At 43.0% G+C, this 17,705-nt stretch overlaps 1 protein-coding gene across 12 annotated transcripts in view; it reads left to right on the top strand.

The window, feature by feature from the left end:
- NFASC (neurofascin) overlaps positions 1 to 17,417 on the top strand; it is a 185,827-nt gene extending 168,410 nt beyond the window's left edge. For all 12 annotated transcript variants that reach the window (XM_063955223.1, XM_063955232.1, XM_063955230.1 and 9 more), the window contains 2 exons: positions 8,683 to 8,752; positions 14,519 to 17,417. In XM_063955223.1, the coding sequence (XP_063811293.1) occupies positions 8,683 to 8,752; positions 14,519 to 14,750 (302 nt within the window). In that variant the 3' untranslated portion in view covers positions 14,751 to 17,417. The remainder of the gene's footprint in view (positions 1 to 8,682; positions 8,753 to 14,518) is intronic.
- The last annotated feature ends 288 nt before the right edge of the window (positions 17,418 to 17,705 follow it).

Raw genomic sequence — 17,705 nt, 5'->3', positions numbered from 1 at the left:
TATATATATATATATATAGAAGCAAAACGGCCGGCACTCCCCCTGCTGCTGCAGAAACTGCTCCGGTGCCCTCCATAAGATGCAGGCATCCAAATTGTAGAAGGAAGAATCTGGCGGCACTCAGGAGACTTGTATCAAACAGTGTAAATATTTATTGGAGCAACATCCTGGATGTTGCTCCAATAAATATTTACACTGTTTGATACAAGTCTCCTGAGTGCCGCCAGATTCTTCCTTCTATATATATATATATATATATATATATATATATATATAGGCAAAGTAAACAGGCAGGACTCCTCGGTTTTTTTTTTCAAGAAAGCAGAGCCGTTACAACAGCATATGTGGTCAACATTTCAGATGCATTTATTAAGCATCTTTCATCAGGATACAACAGACATTTACATTTTCTTACCTTATAAAGCACCAGTGCACACCAAACAGGGCCATAACTTCCCCCAGCACTTCTGGGTATGGGTGGCGGTGGGGGCGTGGCCTGTTACCAAGTGAACAATAATCAACATAATAACAACATTGGGAGCAGTGTAAGCGCTGTAAGTAACAAAGCATTTTATAACTCATGGGGGTAGTCATGGCCCTGTTTGGTGTGCACTGGTGCTATATAAGGTAAGAAAATGTCATTGTCTGTTGTATCCTGACAAAAGATGCTTCATAAATGCATCTGAAACGTTGACCACATATGCTGTTGTAACGGCATTCCTTTATTGAAAAAAACTGAGGAGTGCTGCCTGTTTACTTTGCCTACATAATGTCCCTCTGGATCGTGGCAGGGCACCCAGGTGTCCCCAATGTTTATGTGGAGTGCTGGTCAAATATGATTTTATTAAAAAAAAATATATATATATATATATCCAGCAACAGAAAGCGGCACTCAGAGACTTGGTGAATCGTGCAAAATAAAGCAGCAAAGCTTTAATGTGGAATCACATCAACGTTTCGGGGTTTTCCCCCTTCATCAGGATAACAACACATCACACAAAGAAAGCATTTATACATTACCCCCACCAATCCACAAGTTCAAGCATTCCCGCCAGCAACCCGGGGACACGCCGTCACTCCCTCCTCACACGCCTCTCCTTCCGGAGGCGGAGGTGACGCGGCACGCCACACTGAGCACCAGGGGGGTTGCCATGGAGACGCGGCACCACCCGCACTCAACGACGATGCTGGCGTTGCCACGGTTATCCGCGGAAACCGACAAAAAACAAATAGACAGCAATAGCAGCACCCGTTGTCACAGTAACATACCAAGTACAAACAGCAGCATCGCTGGGGCGAATGGTGTCATGTCCACAAGTGCAAACACAGTGCACACAAAATATATACATATAAATAAAATATATACATAAAATATATGTAAAAAAATCAAAAGTGAACAATAAATGATATGAATATATGAAATGTGATATAATTACTAAACAACAATTCATGGCTATCCCAGAAAGATATTTCAAGTCTGGCAATAAATATTATTCCATCACAATGTCTTCTACGGACCAATAGAGGGCAATAGAGAGCAATGATCCAAATGATTAAACATGAGAAACAGTCATATAAAATATCAACCGTAAAAACTAATTAAGGCCACTACACCATTTCAGTTCATTTTGGTAAAAACTAATATGTATACCCTTTATGTCTAAGCAATTCTAGATCACACTACTGGAGTAGAACCATCCCACCAGGTCCATTCATGGATCCTGCAACTACTATCCATGACTGACATTCAAAACCTCACAAAGTCGTCATAATCACAAGAAGCAACTGAGACCCATGGACTCATTTAGCCCCTTAGGGGCCAATGTGTCAAGACGGAAAATCCAATGGGCCTCCAATTGTAATAAACTTCTATGTCTATCACCTCTCCGCAGTGATTGGGGCACATGATCAATGATCTTATACCGTATGGTGGCAACGCCATGTCTCAAACGGGCAAAATGGCGTGCCACCGGTTGTTCACTGTGCCCAGATGTGAGTGCGGCTCTAATGGCCGCCCGATGCTGTGCCATCCTCTCTTTAAATTGGCATATAGTTTTGCCTACGTACTGAAGTCCGCAAGGGCATGTCAGCACATAGACAACGAACTTCGACGTACAAGTGAGGGGCCACCTAATCCTAAATCTTTTCCCGGACTGAGCCGGGGCTATGGTGTCACCGGTCTGGAGGTATCCGCACGTGGTGCACCCCAGACACCGGTAACACCCATTCTTGCGAGTTAAAAAGTGTGGTTTTTGAGTTTGTCCAAACCCAGTGATGTCTGTCCTGACTATAATGTCCTTAATGTTCCTACTCCTGGAATGACCCGCCAGCAAACGGGTACCCTGCAGACTCTAGTCAGAAAAGAATTCTATGTCTGGCCCTGTGTATAAAGGGTTATTAACCAAAAGATGTCTCACAGCCTCCACACCCGCCCCATGTGGGATGCAAGTGTAGAGGCTGGAGACATCAAGCGTCACCATGGTGACAGACGAAGGAAATAGTCTTCTCAGATACAACAGTTTCCATCCACACTCTACTGTTAGGGGCCTGCCATACTCTCAATATTTGAGGGTATGTAGGACCACCAGTGACCCTGAGGACACACTAAAACAACTTGAACTCATGACTAAAAATTTTTTATATAAGGGTTACCCTAGTGGGGATTTGGAAAAGGCCAAACTTAAAGCTTTAGGACATACACGTCAGACTCTTCTGTCTAAACCCAATATTGATCAAAAAAAGAAATCCTTACAGGACATTGTTCCGTGGATTACTGAATACAGTAATCAATATTGGGTTTAGACAGAAGAGTCTGACGTGTATGTCCCAAAGCTTTAAGTTTGGCTTTTTCCAAATCCCCGCTAGGGTAACCCTTATCTAAAAAATTTTTAGTCATGAGTTCTAGTTGTTTTAGTGTGTCCTCAGGGTCACTGGTGGTCCTACATACCCTCAAATATTGAGAGTATGGCAGGCCCCTAACAGTAGAGTGTGGATGGAAACTGTTGTATCTGAGAAGACTATTTCCTTCGTCTGTCACCATGGTGACGCTTGATGTCTCCAGCCTCTACACTTGCATCCCACATGGGGCGGGTGTGGAGGCTGTGAGACATCTTTTGGTTAATAACCCTTTATACACGGCCAGGCATAGAATTCTTTCTGACTTTACTTATGTTCACCCTCACACACAACTATTTTCTCTTTGATGGGCGCTTCTTTCGCCAGAAAACGGGCTGTGCTATGGGGTCGGCAGTGGCTCCGTCGCTTGCCAACTCCTATATGTGGGAGGTAGAACGTGCATTGTTTTTTGAGAACGTCAGTATAGCTGAAGGCATGTTTTTGTATTATAGATACATAGATGACCTCTTGGTGTTTTGGGATGGTGACCTACAGATGTTTTTGGCACATATAGATCATCATAATGAGTCAGCCAGTCCAATTAAGCTCACTTATACTGTTAGTCCAAATGAAATTAATTATTTGGATATTAAGACTTTGATTGTCCGACAACAAATACAGACAACATTGTACACCAAGCCTACCGATAGAAATAGTCTTCTCAGATACAACAGTTTCCGTCCACACTCTACTGTTAGGGGCCTGCCATACTCTCAATATTTGAGGGTATGTAGGACCACCAGTGACCCTGAGGACACACTAAAACAACTAGAACTCATGACTAAAAAATTTTTAGATAAGGGTTACCCTAGCGGGGATTTGGAAAAAGCCAAACTTAAAGCTTTAGGACATACACGTCAGACTCTTCTGTCTAAACCCAATATTGATCAAAAAAAGAAATCCTTACAGGACATTGTTCCGTGGATTACTGAATACAGCACACACAGTAAGGAAAATAAAAAGTTTGTAAAATCGTGGTGGCCATTGGTCGCATCTGATTCAGGACTTAAGAGTCTGCAGGGTACCCGTTTGCTGGCGGGTCATTCCAGGAGTAGGAACATTAAGGACATTATAGTCAGGACAGACATCACTGGGTTTGGACAAACTCAAAAACCACACTTTTTAACTCGCAAGAATGGGTGTTACCGGTGTCTGGGGTGCACCACGTGCGGATACCTCCAGACCAGTGACACCATAGCCCCGGCTCAGTCCGGGAAAAGATTTAGGATTAGGTGGCCCCTCACTTGTACGTCGAAGTTCGTTGTCTATGTGCTGACATGCCCTTGCGGACTTCAGTACGTAGGCAAAACTATATGCCAATTTAAAGAGAGGATGGCGCAGCATCGGGCGGCCATTAGAGCCGCACTCACATCTGGGCACAGTGAACAACCGGTGGCACGCCATTTTGCCCGTTTGAGACATGGCGTTGCCACCATACGGTATAAGATCATTGATCATGTGCCCCAATCACTGCGGAGAGGTGATAGACATAGAAGTTTATTACAATTGGATGCCCATTGGATTTTCCGTCTTGACACATTGGCCCCTAAGGGGCTAAATGAGTCCATGGGTCTCAGTTGCTTCTTGTGATTATGACGACTTTGTGAGGTTTTGAATGTCAGTCATGGATAGTAGTTGCAGGATCCATGAATGGACCTGGTGGGATGGTTCTACTCCAGTAGTGTGATCTAGAATTGCTTAGACATAAAGGGTATACATATTAGTTTTTACCAAAATGAACTGAAATGGTGTAGTGGCCTTAATTAGTTTTTATGGTTGATTTTTTATATGACTGTTTCTCATGTTTAATCATTTGGATCGTTGCTCTCTATTGCCCTCTATTGGTCCGTAGAAGACATTGTGATGGAATAATATTTATTGCCAGACTTGAAATATCTTTCTGGGATAACCATGAACTGTTGTTTATTAATTATATCACATTTCATATATTCATATCATTTATTGTTCACTTTTGATTTTTTTACATATATTTTATGTATATATTTTATTTATATGTATATATTTTGTGTGCACTGTGTTTGCACTTGTGGACATGACACCATTCGCCCCAGCGATGCTGCTGTTTGTACTTGGTATGTTACTGTGACAACGGGTGCTGCTATTGCTGTCTATTTGGTTCCTGTCGGTTGCTGCGGATAACCGTGGCAACGCCAGCATCGTCGTTGAGTGCGGGTGGTGCCGCGTCTCCATGGCAACCCCCCCCCGGCGCTCAGTGTGGCATGCCGCGTCACTTCCGCCTCCTGAAGGAGAGGAGTGTGAGGAGGGAGCGACGGCGTGTCCCCGGGTTGCTGGCGGGAATGCTTGAACTTGTGGATTGGTGGGGGTAATGTATAAATGCTTTCTTTGTGTGACGTGTTGTTATCCTGATGAAGGGGGAAAACCCCGAAACGTTGATGTGATTCCACATTAAAGCTTTGCTGCTTTATTTTGCACGATTCACCAAGTCTCTGAGTGCCGCTTTCTGTTGCTGGATACATGTTCAGGGGCGCTGACCCCTGTAAGAAGGCACCGGAGCTGCTATCATTGTGTATTCTGGGAGTGCCGGATCTTTTACATGGATATATATATATATATATATATATATATATATATATATAGAGAGATATATATATATATATATATATATATATATATATATACTGGTGCATATAATTCGGCACTCACTCCTATTTTTCATCTGCTGAAGGTGCCTTCCCAATTAGCATGTAGATAGTAGTGTTTCCTTGTCGTACATGGAAGAAAGCAGGCGGCACTCACCGGGCTTGAATTTCAGTGTTTGTATTGATACATATTCATCAATACAAACCACTGAAATTCAAACCCGGTGAGTGCCGCCTGTTTTCTTCCATGTACAACAAGGAGAGAGAGAGAGGGAGAGAGAGAGAGAGAGAGAGAGAGAACTCTCCAGGCTTCATATAAATTTAAAATGACATTTTTATTAATAGTACAACAGAATCCAGCAAAGTCTTATTGCATCTCAAGCGCTTTCGGACCCATATAGGGCCTTCATCAGGAGGCACTAGACAGCAGCATCAGACACATAGTAGAGATCCAAGCTCACAGCAGTCCAACAGCAAGGCTGGCCCTGCCTAACTGGATCTATAAATACCCAAAACACAGTTGAAAATGGCACCAAAACTGAGCCTCTGACATCAACAGTGAAACTACACATGATCAGCATCAGGATCTAAACAAATACACAATGGGGGTAATTCCAAGTTGATCGCAGCAGGAAATTTTTTAGCAGTTGGGCAAAACCATGTGCACTGCAGGGGGAGCAGATATAACATTTGCAGAGAGAGTTAGATTTGGGTGGGTTATTTTGTTTCTGTGCAGGGTAAATACTGGCTGCTTTATTTTTACACTGCAATTTAGATTGCAGATTGAACTCACCACACCCAAATCTAACTCTCTCTGCACATGTTATATCTGCCTCCCCTGCAATGCACATGGTTTTGTAGCTATAATACTGGTCGCACAGGTTGATTCATGTTGAGTGAAAGGCCCCCATTTTAATTATCCAGAACACATTGGTATTATTCCTAACCATTTGGGGGGTGCTACCACAGGCAAAATAAATCTACAGAAGAGAGGAAGAGAAAGGGTTCGAAATGCCCTATAGTGGTGCACACAATCTTATATTAAAATATAACTTTTATTGTGATATATAATAAAACCAGCGAATATTAAAAGGAAAAGTAGAATAGTGTGAATGAGAAAGAAATCGTGATTAAAATTAGAAATGCTGCGCACTAGAAGTCACCTGAATGGCTCATAAATTGCTATTAAAGTTTCAGGATAGTGAGGAGTGTATCAGGAGTATATAATTCCTATATATTCGTAGTTGATATTTGCACTACGTTTCTGCTAACTGTAAAGGAACTCCTAGAGTAAATGTCTAAATTTTCTAATCCCTCCCAGGATTTGAGATATGAGACCGTTAAAGAAGCAGGACTCCAGATATCATCATGTGTGATATAATATGATAATGATAATCCCCTAATAGTTTGCTATGTGTAATGGTAACAGTAATTATTCTCAATAAACTGATCAACAAATGCTGTGTGTTGTATTTTCAATATACCACAGAATTGGTGTCAAAACTCTGGCTTGGCTCTTAATAAGTCTCAACAGTATCTGAGTGTCCTCCTAAAATCCATGTATAATAGTGTATCCATTGAAAGAGAGACATTGGCATAATGATACAATTGTATCCCCTAGGAGAGAAACAGCAGCTGCCAGTTCAAAGATACGGCTCTGACAGTCTTGAATCTTTTGGCTGTTTATAAGTGATAGATACAATTATCCTGGTATTATTGTAACATAGTTTAGGGCTTATTTACAGCTGAAATAGCTGCTGATAGTAAATACTCAGTAATCCCTTGTCACAATATCATTCTCTATCACCTTTTCTCTCAGAATCACTATACGTCAGTATGATTTAATGGTCCATATGAGATCATTTCAATTTAACCCCTCTTAATTATAACAGGAGATAATGAGGGCTCACTCTGTTCTTATCTGAATGTGAGCTAGTTCATGATATATATACTGTTCATTCCTGTATTGTCGTCTAACTCTCTCTGCACATGTTATATCTGCCTCCCCTGCAGTGCACATGGTTTTGCCCAACTGCTAACAAAGTTCCTGCTGCGATCAACTCAGAATTACCCCCAATGTACAACACGCCAACCAATCACAACAGTGAAATTTGATTGGTTGGCGTGTTGTACATTGTGTATTTGTTTAGATCCTGATGCTGATCATGTGTAGTTTCACAGTTGATGACGTCAGAGGCTCCGTTTTGGCGCCATTTTCAACTGTGTTTTGGGTATTTATAGAGCCAGTTAGGCAGGGCCAGCCTTGCTGTTGGACTGCTGTGAGCTTGGATCTCTACTATGTGTCTGATGCTGCTGTCTAGTGCCTCCTGATGAAGGCCCTAGATGGGGCCGAAAGCGTTTGAGATGCCATAAGACTTTGCTGGATTCTGTTGCGTATACTATAAATAAAAATTTAATTTTAAATTTAGATGGAGCCTGAAGAGTGCCCCCGCTTTGATCTTTCTCTATTATTCAAATACCGTTGGTATTGAGAGGACAGCCCAGCTGCGTGAAGATGAGAGTGCGACCTTCTGGGATATAGATAAATATATATATATATATATATATTTATTTATTTTTTAAATACAAACAACATATAAGGCATACAACATTCAGGGTGGACACTTATATATTTGCAGGATGACCTCACAGAGACCAAATTATATTTAGGTTTACAAAGTGCCAGTTTTCAGCACATTAGATGAAAATCCCCAGCTTCTAGCGCAGCTACTAAACAAAATAAAGATTTTGTTTAAATTGTATGTCATTTTAGCTGTTGCCAAAAGCTAGAGCTACATGGAACCGTGACATCCTTGACACAAAACAGATGCATTTGGCCATTGTAGTAAGCAAATACAGAACGTACAATACTTTGAAAGAGCAGAGGGTTCTTGGGCAATATTTGAATGGTAGGGGGAGATTAAGCAAAGCTTTGAGAGAGAGATAATGTGGAGAAAGATAAAGTACCAACCAAACAGCTTCTGATTGTCATTTTTCAAAAACAGCCTGTAAAGTGACAGTTCTGAGCTTGATACTTTATCTCTCTGTCCAAGCTTTGTGAAATCTCCCCCTCAGTGTGTTAGAAAACCAGTTTGTGGCGGGTGGGAGGTCTCATTAATAAAATAGGCTAGATCTTACAGTGAATGGTTTATTTTGTCCCCTTTAGTGCGGGAGAAAAAGGAAGTGGCTCTGGGTACTGAAGATCAGAAAGATGAGGATGGTTCATTTGACTACAGGTAAGAAAAGAATAATTTACAAAGTAGTTTTTACAACAATTAAAAAAAACTCAACTAATATAATTTGTACATATAATCTGTTGATAAACTGTAATATTCACATATCTACAGTATAAGCACATACAGTATAAAGGGCATCACATATACTGTCAGTTATTGACAAACAACTTATATTATTATACCCATATTCTGCACATAACGATTTGGTTATTCCGCCTAAATATGATTATTTTGCATATCTACAAACTGTTTAAAAAATGTACAGTATTTCTTAGTATCTCAATGTCACACCTATTCAGTGCGGAACACACAGTGTCACAGCGTCACACACAGGACAGTCCACAGCAGCAGTCTCAGAGCACCCTGTGCATGTAACGTCTGTGCCTTTGTTTTCCTATGGCTACCCAGGAAGGAGCACAGGTGAGGCACGTCACTGCCTACGTGTCACCCTCTGTGCTTTGTGTGTCCACCACCTCCCTGTAGTCCTGAAAGAACTTCCTCAAATAACCTATTTATAGTCTGGGTAATATCTAAGAATGGGTGGGCACGTCAGCACCTTCGCCTTAGGGCACAGTAGCAAAATATTACCAATTGTAAAGCTGGTTAACAATCTGGGGGAGATGCATACTTGCCTACCTGACCCTCTCCATGAGGGAGAAAATGCTCTGTTCCTGGACTTTCCTGGTAATGTATGATTGCCATCACCTGTGGTGAGCTAGTTAATTGATAAGAAAGGTGTTTCACCACAGGTGATGGCAATCATACATTACCAGGAAAGTCCAGGAACAGAGCATTTTCTCCCTCATGGAGAGGGTCAGGTAGGCAAGTATGCCCTGCATTAGATTCTCTGAAGCAGATCAGTGTCAGCATATATGTACATTTATAGCAACATGGTGTATTTCTGTTATGACAGTGTATGTTTCTCTCTCTCTCCTGCATATGTATGTCCCATCTCTCTCTATTCTTTAAATTTTGCCCCATCTCTTCCCTCCCTAAACCACTCTCATGTCCATTTGTTCCATGAAGGTTTTTCGGAAGGTAGGATAAAGGCATTTTTATATTTTAGGAATTAAGCTGTTATTCTCAACATAATATAATAACAGCATTAACAAAGTGATTCCACAGCTAACCACATAAGTAAGGGTGGTACATTAGAACATTAATCCCTTTAATCCAGTGGTTCTAAACCTCAGCCCTCAAGTTTTCCCTACAGGTCATGTTTGGAGGATTTCTGTCTGTGGAGGCCGGTGAGATAATTACTGACCCAGCTAAAGTGATTTTCTCACCTGTGCATGATTAAAGCAATCCACAGAACATGACCTGTTGGTGGTACTTGAGTACTCCTGCTTTAACCTAACTCTTCTTGATTCTGATGCTGTTATCCAGTAAGGCAGGGGCGGCCAGACTTTTGGAGTTGGCGATCTACTTTGAAAGCTAAAAAGCTTTTGTGATCTACCTAAGAGGAGTAATAGTGCGCGCGCAAAAAAAAGGCGTGGCATAACAAAAAGTGGGCGTGGTATAACAAAAAGTGGGCGTGGTATAACAAAAAAAGGGACGTAGCCTTGCTGCACAGAGTGTAATGACTGCCTCACACGAAATAACACATTGGACCCCACAGGTAAAAACCTCAAACACATATGCCCCCACAGTGCCAGATACACATGCCCCCACAGTGCCATGTGCCCACAGTGCCAGATACGCCCCCACAGTGCCAGATACAGATATGCCCCCACAGTGCCAGATATGCCACCACAGTGCCAGATTACAGATATGCCCCCACAGTGCCAGATATGCCCCCACAGTGCCAGATATGCCCTCACAGTGCCATGTGCCCACAGTGCCAGATATGCCCCCACAGCGCCAGATTACAGATATGCCCCCACAGTGCCAGATATGCCCCCACAGTGCCAGATATGCCCTCACAGTGCCATGTGCCCACAGTGCCAGATATGCCCCCGCAGTGCCAGATACAGATATGCCCCCACAGTGCCATGTGCCCACAGTGCCAGATATGCCCCCACAGCGCCAGATTACAGATATGCCCCACAGTGCCATGTGCCCACAGTGCCAGATATGCCCCCACAGCGCCAGATTACAGATATGCCCCCACAGTGCCATGTGCCCACAGTGCCAGATATGCCCCCTCAGTGCCAGATACAGCTATGCCCCCACAGTGCCATGTGCCCACAGTGCCAGATATGCCCCCACAGCGCCAGATTACAGATATGCCCCACAGTGCCATGTACCCACAGTGCCAGATATGCCCCCACAGTGCCATGTGCCCGCAGAGCCAGATATGCCCCCAGTGCCACATATGACCCCACAGTGCCAGATATGCCCCACATTGCCAGATATGCCCTCACTGAGCCATGTGCTCACAATGCCAGATATGCCCCCATAGTAGAGCTCACCGGAGTGGAGAGCGCAGCGCGCGCTTCTCCTGTCTTCCGCCCGCCCTGCTTCTCAGTCTAATCTCCGGCGGTGACGGCAGCGTGTATGGCTCAAATCAGGCGCCGGTCCGCGAGCTCTCATTGGCTAACGAACCGGCACCTGATTTGAGCTATACACTCTGCCGTCACTGAGGAGGCAGAGCGGCAGGCAGGAGAGGCGCGGCTTCGGGTGGCTGGGCGGCGGATCGCGATCGACTGGTCGCATGTCCGCAATCGACCAGTCGATCGCGATCGACTGTTTGGCCACCCCTGCAGTAAGGTGTTTGTATGTTTGTATTTTAAAAAAAACAAAAAATACTTTCTGAACATAGTAAAGGCCATTCGCGAAAGTGCAAAACCATGGGCCCAGAACACTACATGTTTATTTGATGCTATATATCTATTTCTATGCAAGTGTGACTGTTTATTCGGGAAACCAACTTTACTTAAATATAAAGATGGCTTTGTCTCTGGACGTGCATCATTTTGCATCAGCAGATCTCAACTAGTAACTACTGTAAATGCAGGCAATGCACATTCGTGCACCTCATTTTGCACCATGTACAAAAAAAATGTAATGTCATGTGACAAGGCAGGGGCCACCATTTTTAGAGGGGCATTTCCAAATGCAATCCACAATCTCCCACTCTGAGGAACAAATTATTGCCTTGCCCTGGGTGACGAAAACCCTAGTTTCGGCCCTAAAATACTGTTGAAACAGATATTGAAAGTTCACAGCACTACTAGCACAGCAACTTTAGCAATAGCAATGGCTTGGCTCCTGTGTTGGGACTTACTAATTGAAATTTGATCCAAATCCTGGGAGCAAAAGATCACCTTAATATGTTTGCTATTGAGGACATAATTTGAACCAATGTCCAAGAGGACGGGCCGGAAACCCCCCCCCCCCCCTCCTGTATTTGCCTATGCAAGGGGGAGATGTATCAAAACTTGGAAAGAGATAAAGTACCAACCAGTCAGCTCCTAACAGCCTGTAAAATAAGAATTAGAAGATCATTTGTTGGTCCTTTATCTCTCTTCATGCTCTGATACATCTCCTCCGCAGTATTTACATGCGTTTTGAAGAGTGGAACCGAGGTATTTTGGTCTCTGGTTTCGTATTATTTCCATTATGCACATTACCAGCCAGTCAATAGGAGCATTTTCTTGGGGCTCTGATGGTACCCGGTTGTTAGGTCTACCACACTTAGATCGACAGTCAATAGGTCGACCACTATTGGTCGACATACATTAGGTCAACATGGTTCAAAGGTTGACATTGGCAATAGGCCAACTTGGCAAAGGTCGCCACAGGAAAAGGTCGACATCAGTTTTTCACATTTTTTTTTCTTTTGTTGAACTTTTTCATACTTTATAAACCACGTGGACTAGGCTTGGGAATAATAACCTTGCCCGAAGCGCTAATTTGGGTTCCCTCTGTTTTTACGGAGTAAACAACGCCAAAAAAAGTAAAAGACAACTTTTGTCAACGTTTTTCATGATGACCCTTAGTCCATGTTGACCTTTTTTCTGTGTCGACCTAGTGCATGTCGACCAATAGTGGTCGACCTAGTGACTGTCGACATGGTTATGGTCGACCCAGTGATCCACACCCTGCACTGATACCTTGCAAGGTTCAAGTGGAAAACAGATTGTGGGTGGGTTCCTTCTTATGAAGTGGGAGGACAATTACAGAAGGGTATATATATATGCTCTGTGTCCCCTGTATTTTGCAGTTAATAAATGACTTTAATGCTTTCTCACATTCTACGCACCAGACAATACATGACCACATAATGAGATGCTGGCATTATATGGGTTATAGTACATTAGGTTTGCTATAATACATTAGAGATGTGCAGCTCAGTACTATCACTTACTGCTTTAGAGGAATCCAGAAGCATGTGTTGGGCATCGGGAAGTCGCTCATTACACCAATCCTGACAGAAGGCCAGCAATTCTTTAATTACTGTTACTGCCAAAGTCTGTACTGTCTTATTTTTCTGTATGACAAAATATATACCTACATCAGCAATCAGTGGAATATTTGCATTTAAGTACAATATGCTTTCTCAGCACTGCGGACCAGCTGCCATTAATCCAAAGCACAGGGTGTTGGGCATTCTTCCTCAATCTTTTAACACTCAGAGGTCCAGCAGAAGATCTTAACTGTGCATCTAATCCCCTAAATGACGAGCACTTATTATAACACGTTCCCTGTAAAGGAGCATACAGCAGTATTAAAGCCAGAAGTACAGTCTTATTCTTTCAAGTTGTTTTGCTCAGTGTTGACAAAGGGGATTCTGTCTGTGTTTTACAGAGCTTGGAAATGTAACCCTTTCAATTTTCCACCTCTATTTCACTGGGCTACCAAGTCACTAGGTTCTAAAATTCTGTCATCCCCAATATTAAATAATAGTTCATACTGCTCTATGTTACCTCTGAAGTTGTACAGATACGTCCTCATATATCTAGCCTCAATATGCCATGCAGCAGGAGATGCCTGGCGGGAGTGATATGACAGTATCTGCAATGTGAGACTGTGCTGATTCATTTGATAGGCGATACTTGAAGATCTGTGTATAGCTGAAGGGGAGATGTACTAAAGGGGGGTACTCACGGGAGAGATGTGTGCTGAACGATCTTAACACAGACCGCTCAGCACACATCTCTCACCCCGCTCAGCACAGCGCGATGTGCTGAGCGAGGGGGAAAGCCGACGGGGGGCCGCTCACTTCACACAACGGTGAAGTGAGCGACCCGCTAGATTGAGCCTGCATGCAGCTCAATCTAGCATCGGCGATAGCGATGCGCGGGGCCGCGCATCGCTATCGCTGGAGGGCATACACACGGCAGATCCGTGCTTAAAATCTAAGCAATCTAGCAAGATTGCTTAGATTTTAAGCACGGATCTCTCCGTGTGTACCCCCCTTAAGACTTAGGGGTCAATTTACTAAGCCTTGGATGGAGGTAAAGTGCATAGAGATAAAGTACCAGCCAACCAGCTCCTAACTGTCATTTTTCAAACCCAGTCTGTGACATGGTAGTTTGGAGCTGATTGGCTGGTACTTTATCTCCGGCCACTTTATCTCCATCCAAGTATAGTATGCCGGTATACTGTGCGCCGGGATCCCGACAGTCGGCATACTGAAGACCACCCGTTTGGCATGATTGCAGCAAAGATATATGAGGACATTGTGCATTTCTGACCTTAGCCAGCAATACTAACCAACTCTCACTGACCATAAAGTGCCCTTTCCCCTCTTTCCTCTGTATGGCTGGAGGTAACACCCTGCATCTTCTATTCTGTATATCTCATTATTTTGTTCTTTTTTAGTGATGAAGACAACAAACCACTTCAGGGCAGCCAGACTTCAATAGATGGAACCATAAAGCAGCAGGAAAGTGATGACAGTCTTGTGGATTATGGAGAAGGAGGAGAAGGACAGTTTAATGAGGATGGCTCTTTTATAGGGCAGTATACTGTGAAAAAAGACAAGGATGAGACAGAGGGTAATGAAAGTTCAGAAGCCACTTCACCAGTGAACGCTATCTATTCTCTGGCATAGGACATTGCCACCTGCCCATCCATCTCCTCTACTACCACATCCATATCTTTGTCTCTCTAGACTGTCCTGGGAGCACAGATACCCTTCTAACCCTGCAAGATTTAAATGGGAACATGCCATTGAGCATATATTTCAAGTACCATCTGCAAAAAGTAACCAAGAGGTATGGAAGTGTGGACAGCTACCCCTCCTACAGCTGCTACCAACCCTGTCCAAGCTACACACAGTATTAGCTGCTGGGAAATCCCCCGCAGCCTCTCGCCTTGCAATCTATTAACTGTAGTACCATTGAGTTCCACAGGAGGATGACAGTGACTTAATAATCACTGCTGATTGTTCAGAGTGTACAGGAGTTTCCCTAGGAACAGAAGTTATGTAACTTCCTTCTCCCGAAGGCCATATTATTGCACACTATTTTTTGGTGGGATGATAAGGAACATTTTTCTTTGCAATATGACATTAAAGCAATTGATTTTATAGTCTACAACACCTCAATTACTAATCTCAATCTAGCAAAAGGCTGTGGTAACTATTCATTTCCCCCTACCTCCTATTTTTAATGTGAACTTTTTGTTGTGCTCCAGGGTGTACTGTAATATAGACCATATGACAAATAGGGCAATAAGGCACTCTGGATATGTGTCGCTTCTTTACCATTCCCCTCAGGACAGTTCCCAGTCTGTGCTATGACTTTGTGAGGAGTCCAAGCATCACAGAGTCCTTGTCCTTTGATTGTAACTACTATCTTTACATATCCCAATGTGACTGAGGGCCAACTCTTGCCATTAACCCATTAGCTGCCAGCGGGATAGGAGGACATACACGGTTACCACTACCAGAGGGTGCAGAGCATCGCATAATGGTATTAAGAACACAAGATGTCTCCATTATGGCCCTCATTCCGAGTTGTTCGCTCGCTAGCTGCTTTTAGCAGCATTTCACACGCTAAGCCGCCGCCCTCTGGGAGTGGATCTTAGCATAGCAGAATTGTGAACGAAAGATTAGCAGAATTGCGAATAGAAAATTCAAAGCAGTTTCTGAGTAGCTCGAGACTTACTCCTACATTGCGATCACCTCAGTCAGTTTAGTTCCTGGTTTGACGTCACAAACACACCCAGCGTTCAGCCAGACACTCCCCCGTTTCTCCAGCCACTCCCGCGTTTTTCCCTGAAACGCCTGCGTTTTTCCGCACACTCCCAGAAAACGGTCAGTTTCCGCCCAGAAACACCCACTTCCTGTCAATCACTCACTGAGCAGCAGAACAATGAAAAAACGTAGTTACGCCGTGAGTAAAATACCTAACTTTTGTGTAAAATAACTAAGCGCATGCACTATGCGAACCTTGCGCATGCGCAGTAAGCGATTAATCGCAGTATAGCGAAAATCGGCAACGAGCGAACAACTCTGAATGACCCCCTATATACGACCACCCTCACGCTTTGTGCCACTAACAATCTATGCAGAACATATGTTTGTCCCTGTCCTTTGTTCTTTCAGATCACCCTGTTTTTCATTTATAGTACATTTAGTTTGGAAAACAGTAATTGGCTTCAGAATTGGTGGACAATGGCACTGACAACGTGTATGTGTAAAGACCCAGCAGCACCCTCAATACGTGTAAATGATTGTGACTATTACAGACATATATGTGTATGATGATGGAGGAGGCATTACTGCTGCTAGTGACAGTATGTGCACCACCATTGGTGGCACTGCTGCTGTATATGTGTACATATGAGTTTGAGGGTTTCTTTATTGAATAGCAGCATTGTTGTGCATGTATGTATGCCAATGTCATCGCTAACGTGCAAGACAGCTAGGAGTGATAAACATGCTACACCTGGTGCACCAAATAATGCCTTTGGTGTGTGAGGAGGATGGAACTTCCACTGCCTGAGCTGTGTATACATATCAGGTCTGACAGAGTGTGTAAATAAGGGGAGCTGGCATAACCTTAGTATAACTGAAGCGTTGCCAAATCTGGCCTTAACAATCACACAATTCAAAAAGCCCCCCTCCCCCCAGTGTGCATCTTGTAATTACACAAAGATGCCCAAACCTCTATATTTCTATAACACACGCTCTGCCTTGTCTCTCCTTTTGCACTAAAGATTCCTTCATATCTTTTGTTTCAGTGTGTCTTGTAAATATTAACTTATATCCATGTTTAAGTATCACTCAGAAAAACACTAATATATTTATATCACTGTACATTAACCGCAAGTATACTGCTGGACTCTTATTATAAGGATTTGGTTAGCCCATATTGGTCTTTGGTACTGAAAGGGTTAATTGTATAGCAACTGAAATAAATAAATGCACTGCTTTGTATGAAGAGCCATCTATGTATTTGGCGCTTTCCCTTGCCAGAGTTGTTCATTATGAGAAGTAACACTCTTGCAAGAGTTGGTTAACTCCTTAGATGCTGAGAGTCCTGCAAATCCAAAGGGGACCCCTGCTCATACAGTATAAGGTATCAGTGTTTTGTTTTTTTGTTTATTCACAAATGAAGCTCCTGTTGAATTCTCATTTATGTTTCTTTGTTTGGAGCGAGCAGAGAACTGCATGAGCATCACTAATGAGTTTATATCTGTTGTCTGTTCCTCGTTCTGTCTTTTTTAATCACTGTAAAACAAAAAAGAAATAAATTCCTTTTTTTCTTTTTAATGCTTTATTATTTATGTATAAGAGCAAAGTGATATTAGGAACAACAGATGTGTTCACATACACCTGTCCTCAAACTGCGTCAAAAAGCCAGGTTTGGTTTGACATGGACTTTGTGACTAAGCTTCGCCTTAATTCCCACCACACACTTTTTCACTTATTCGCATCACTAATGCAACAAATGTACATTTCAGGGGTACCTGTTTATTGGCGCTAGCATCACATGCAGCTGCTGTGTGCAACTGAAACGCTAACATGGGTAAAAAGGCTTCATGCTTCACATCTTTGTGC

This window comes from Pseudophryne corroboree, chromosome 2 (assembly GCF_028390025.1).
Source record: "Pseudophryne corroboree isolate aPseCor3 chromosome 2, aPseCor3.hap2, whole genome shotgun sequence".
Lineage (NCBI taxonomy): Eukaryota > Metazoa > Chordata > Amphibia > Anura > Myobatrachidae > Pseudophryne > Pseudophryne corroboree.
This window is presented reverse-complemented; position numbering and strand designations above follow the sequence as displayed.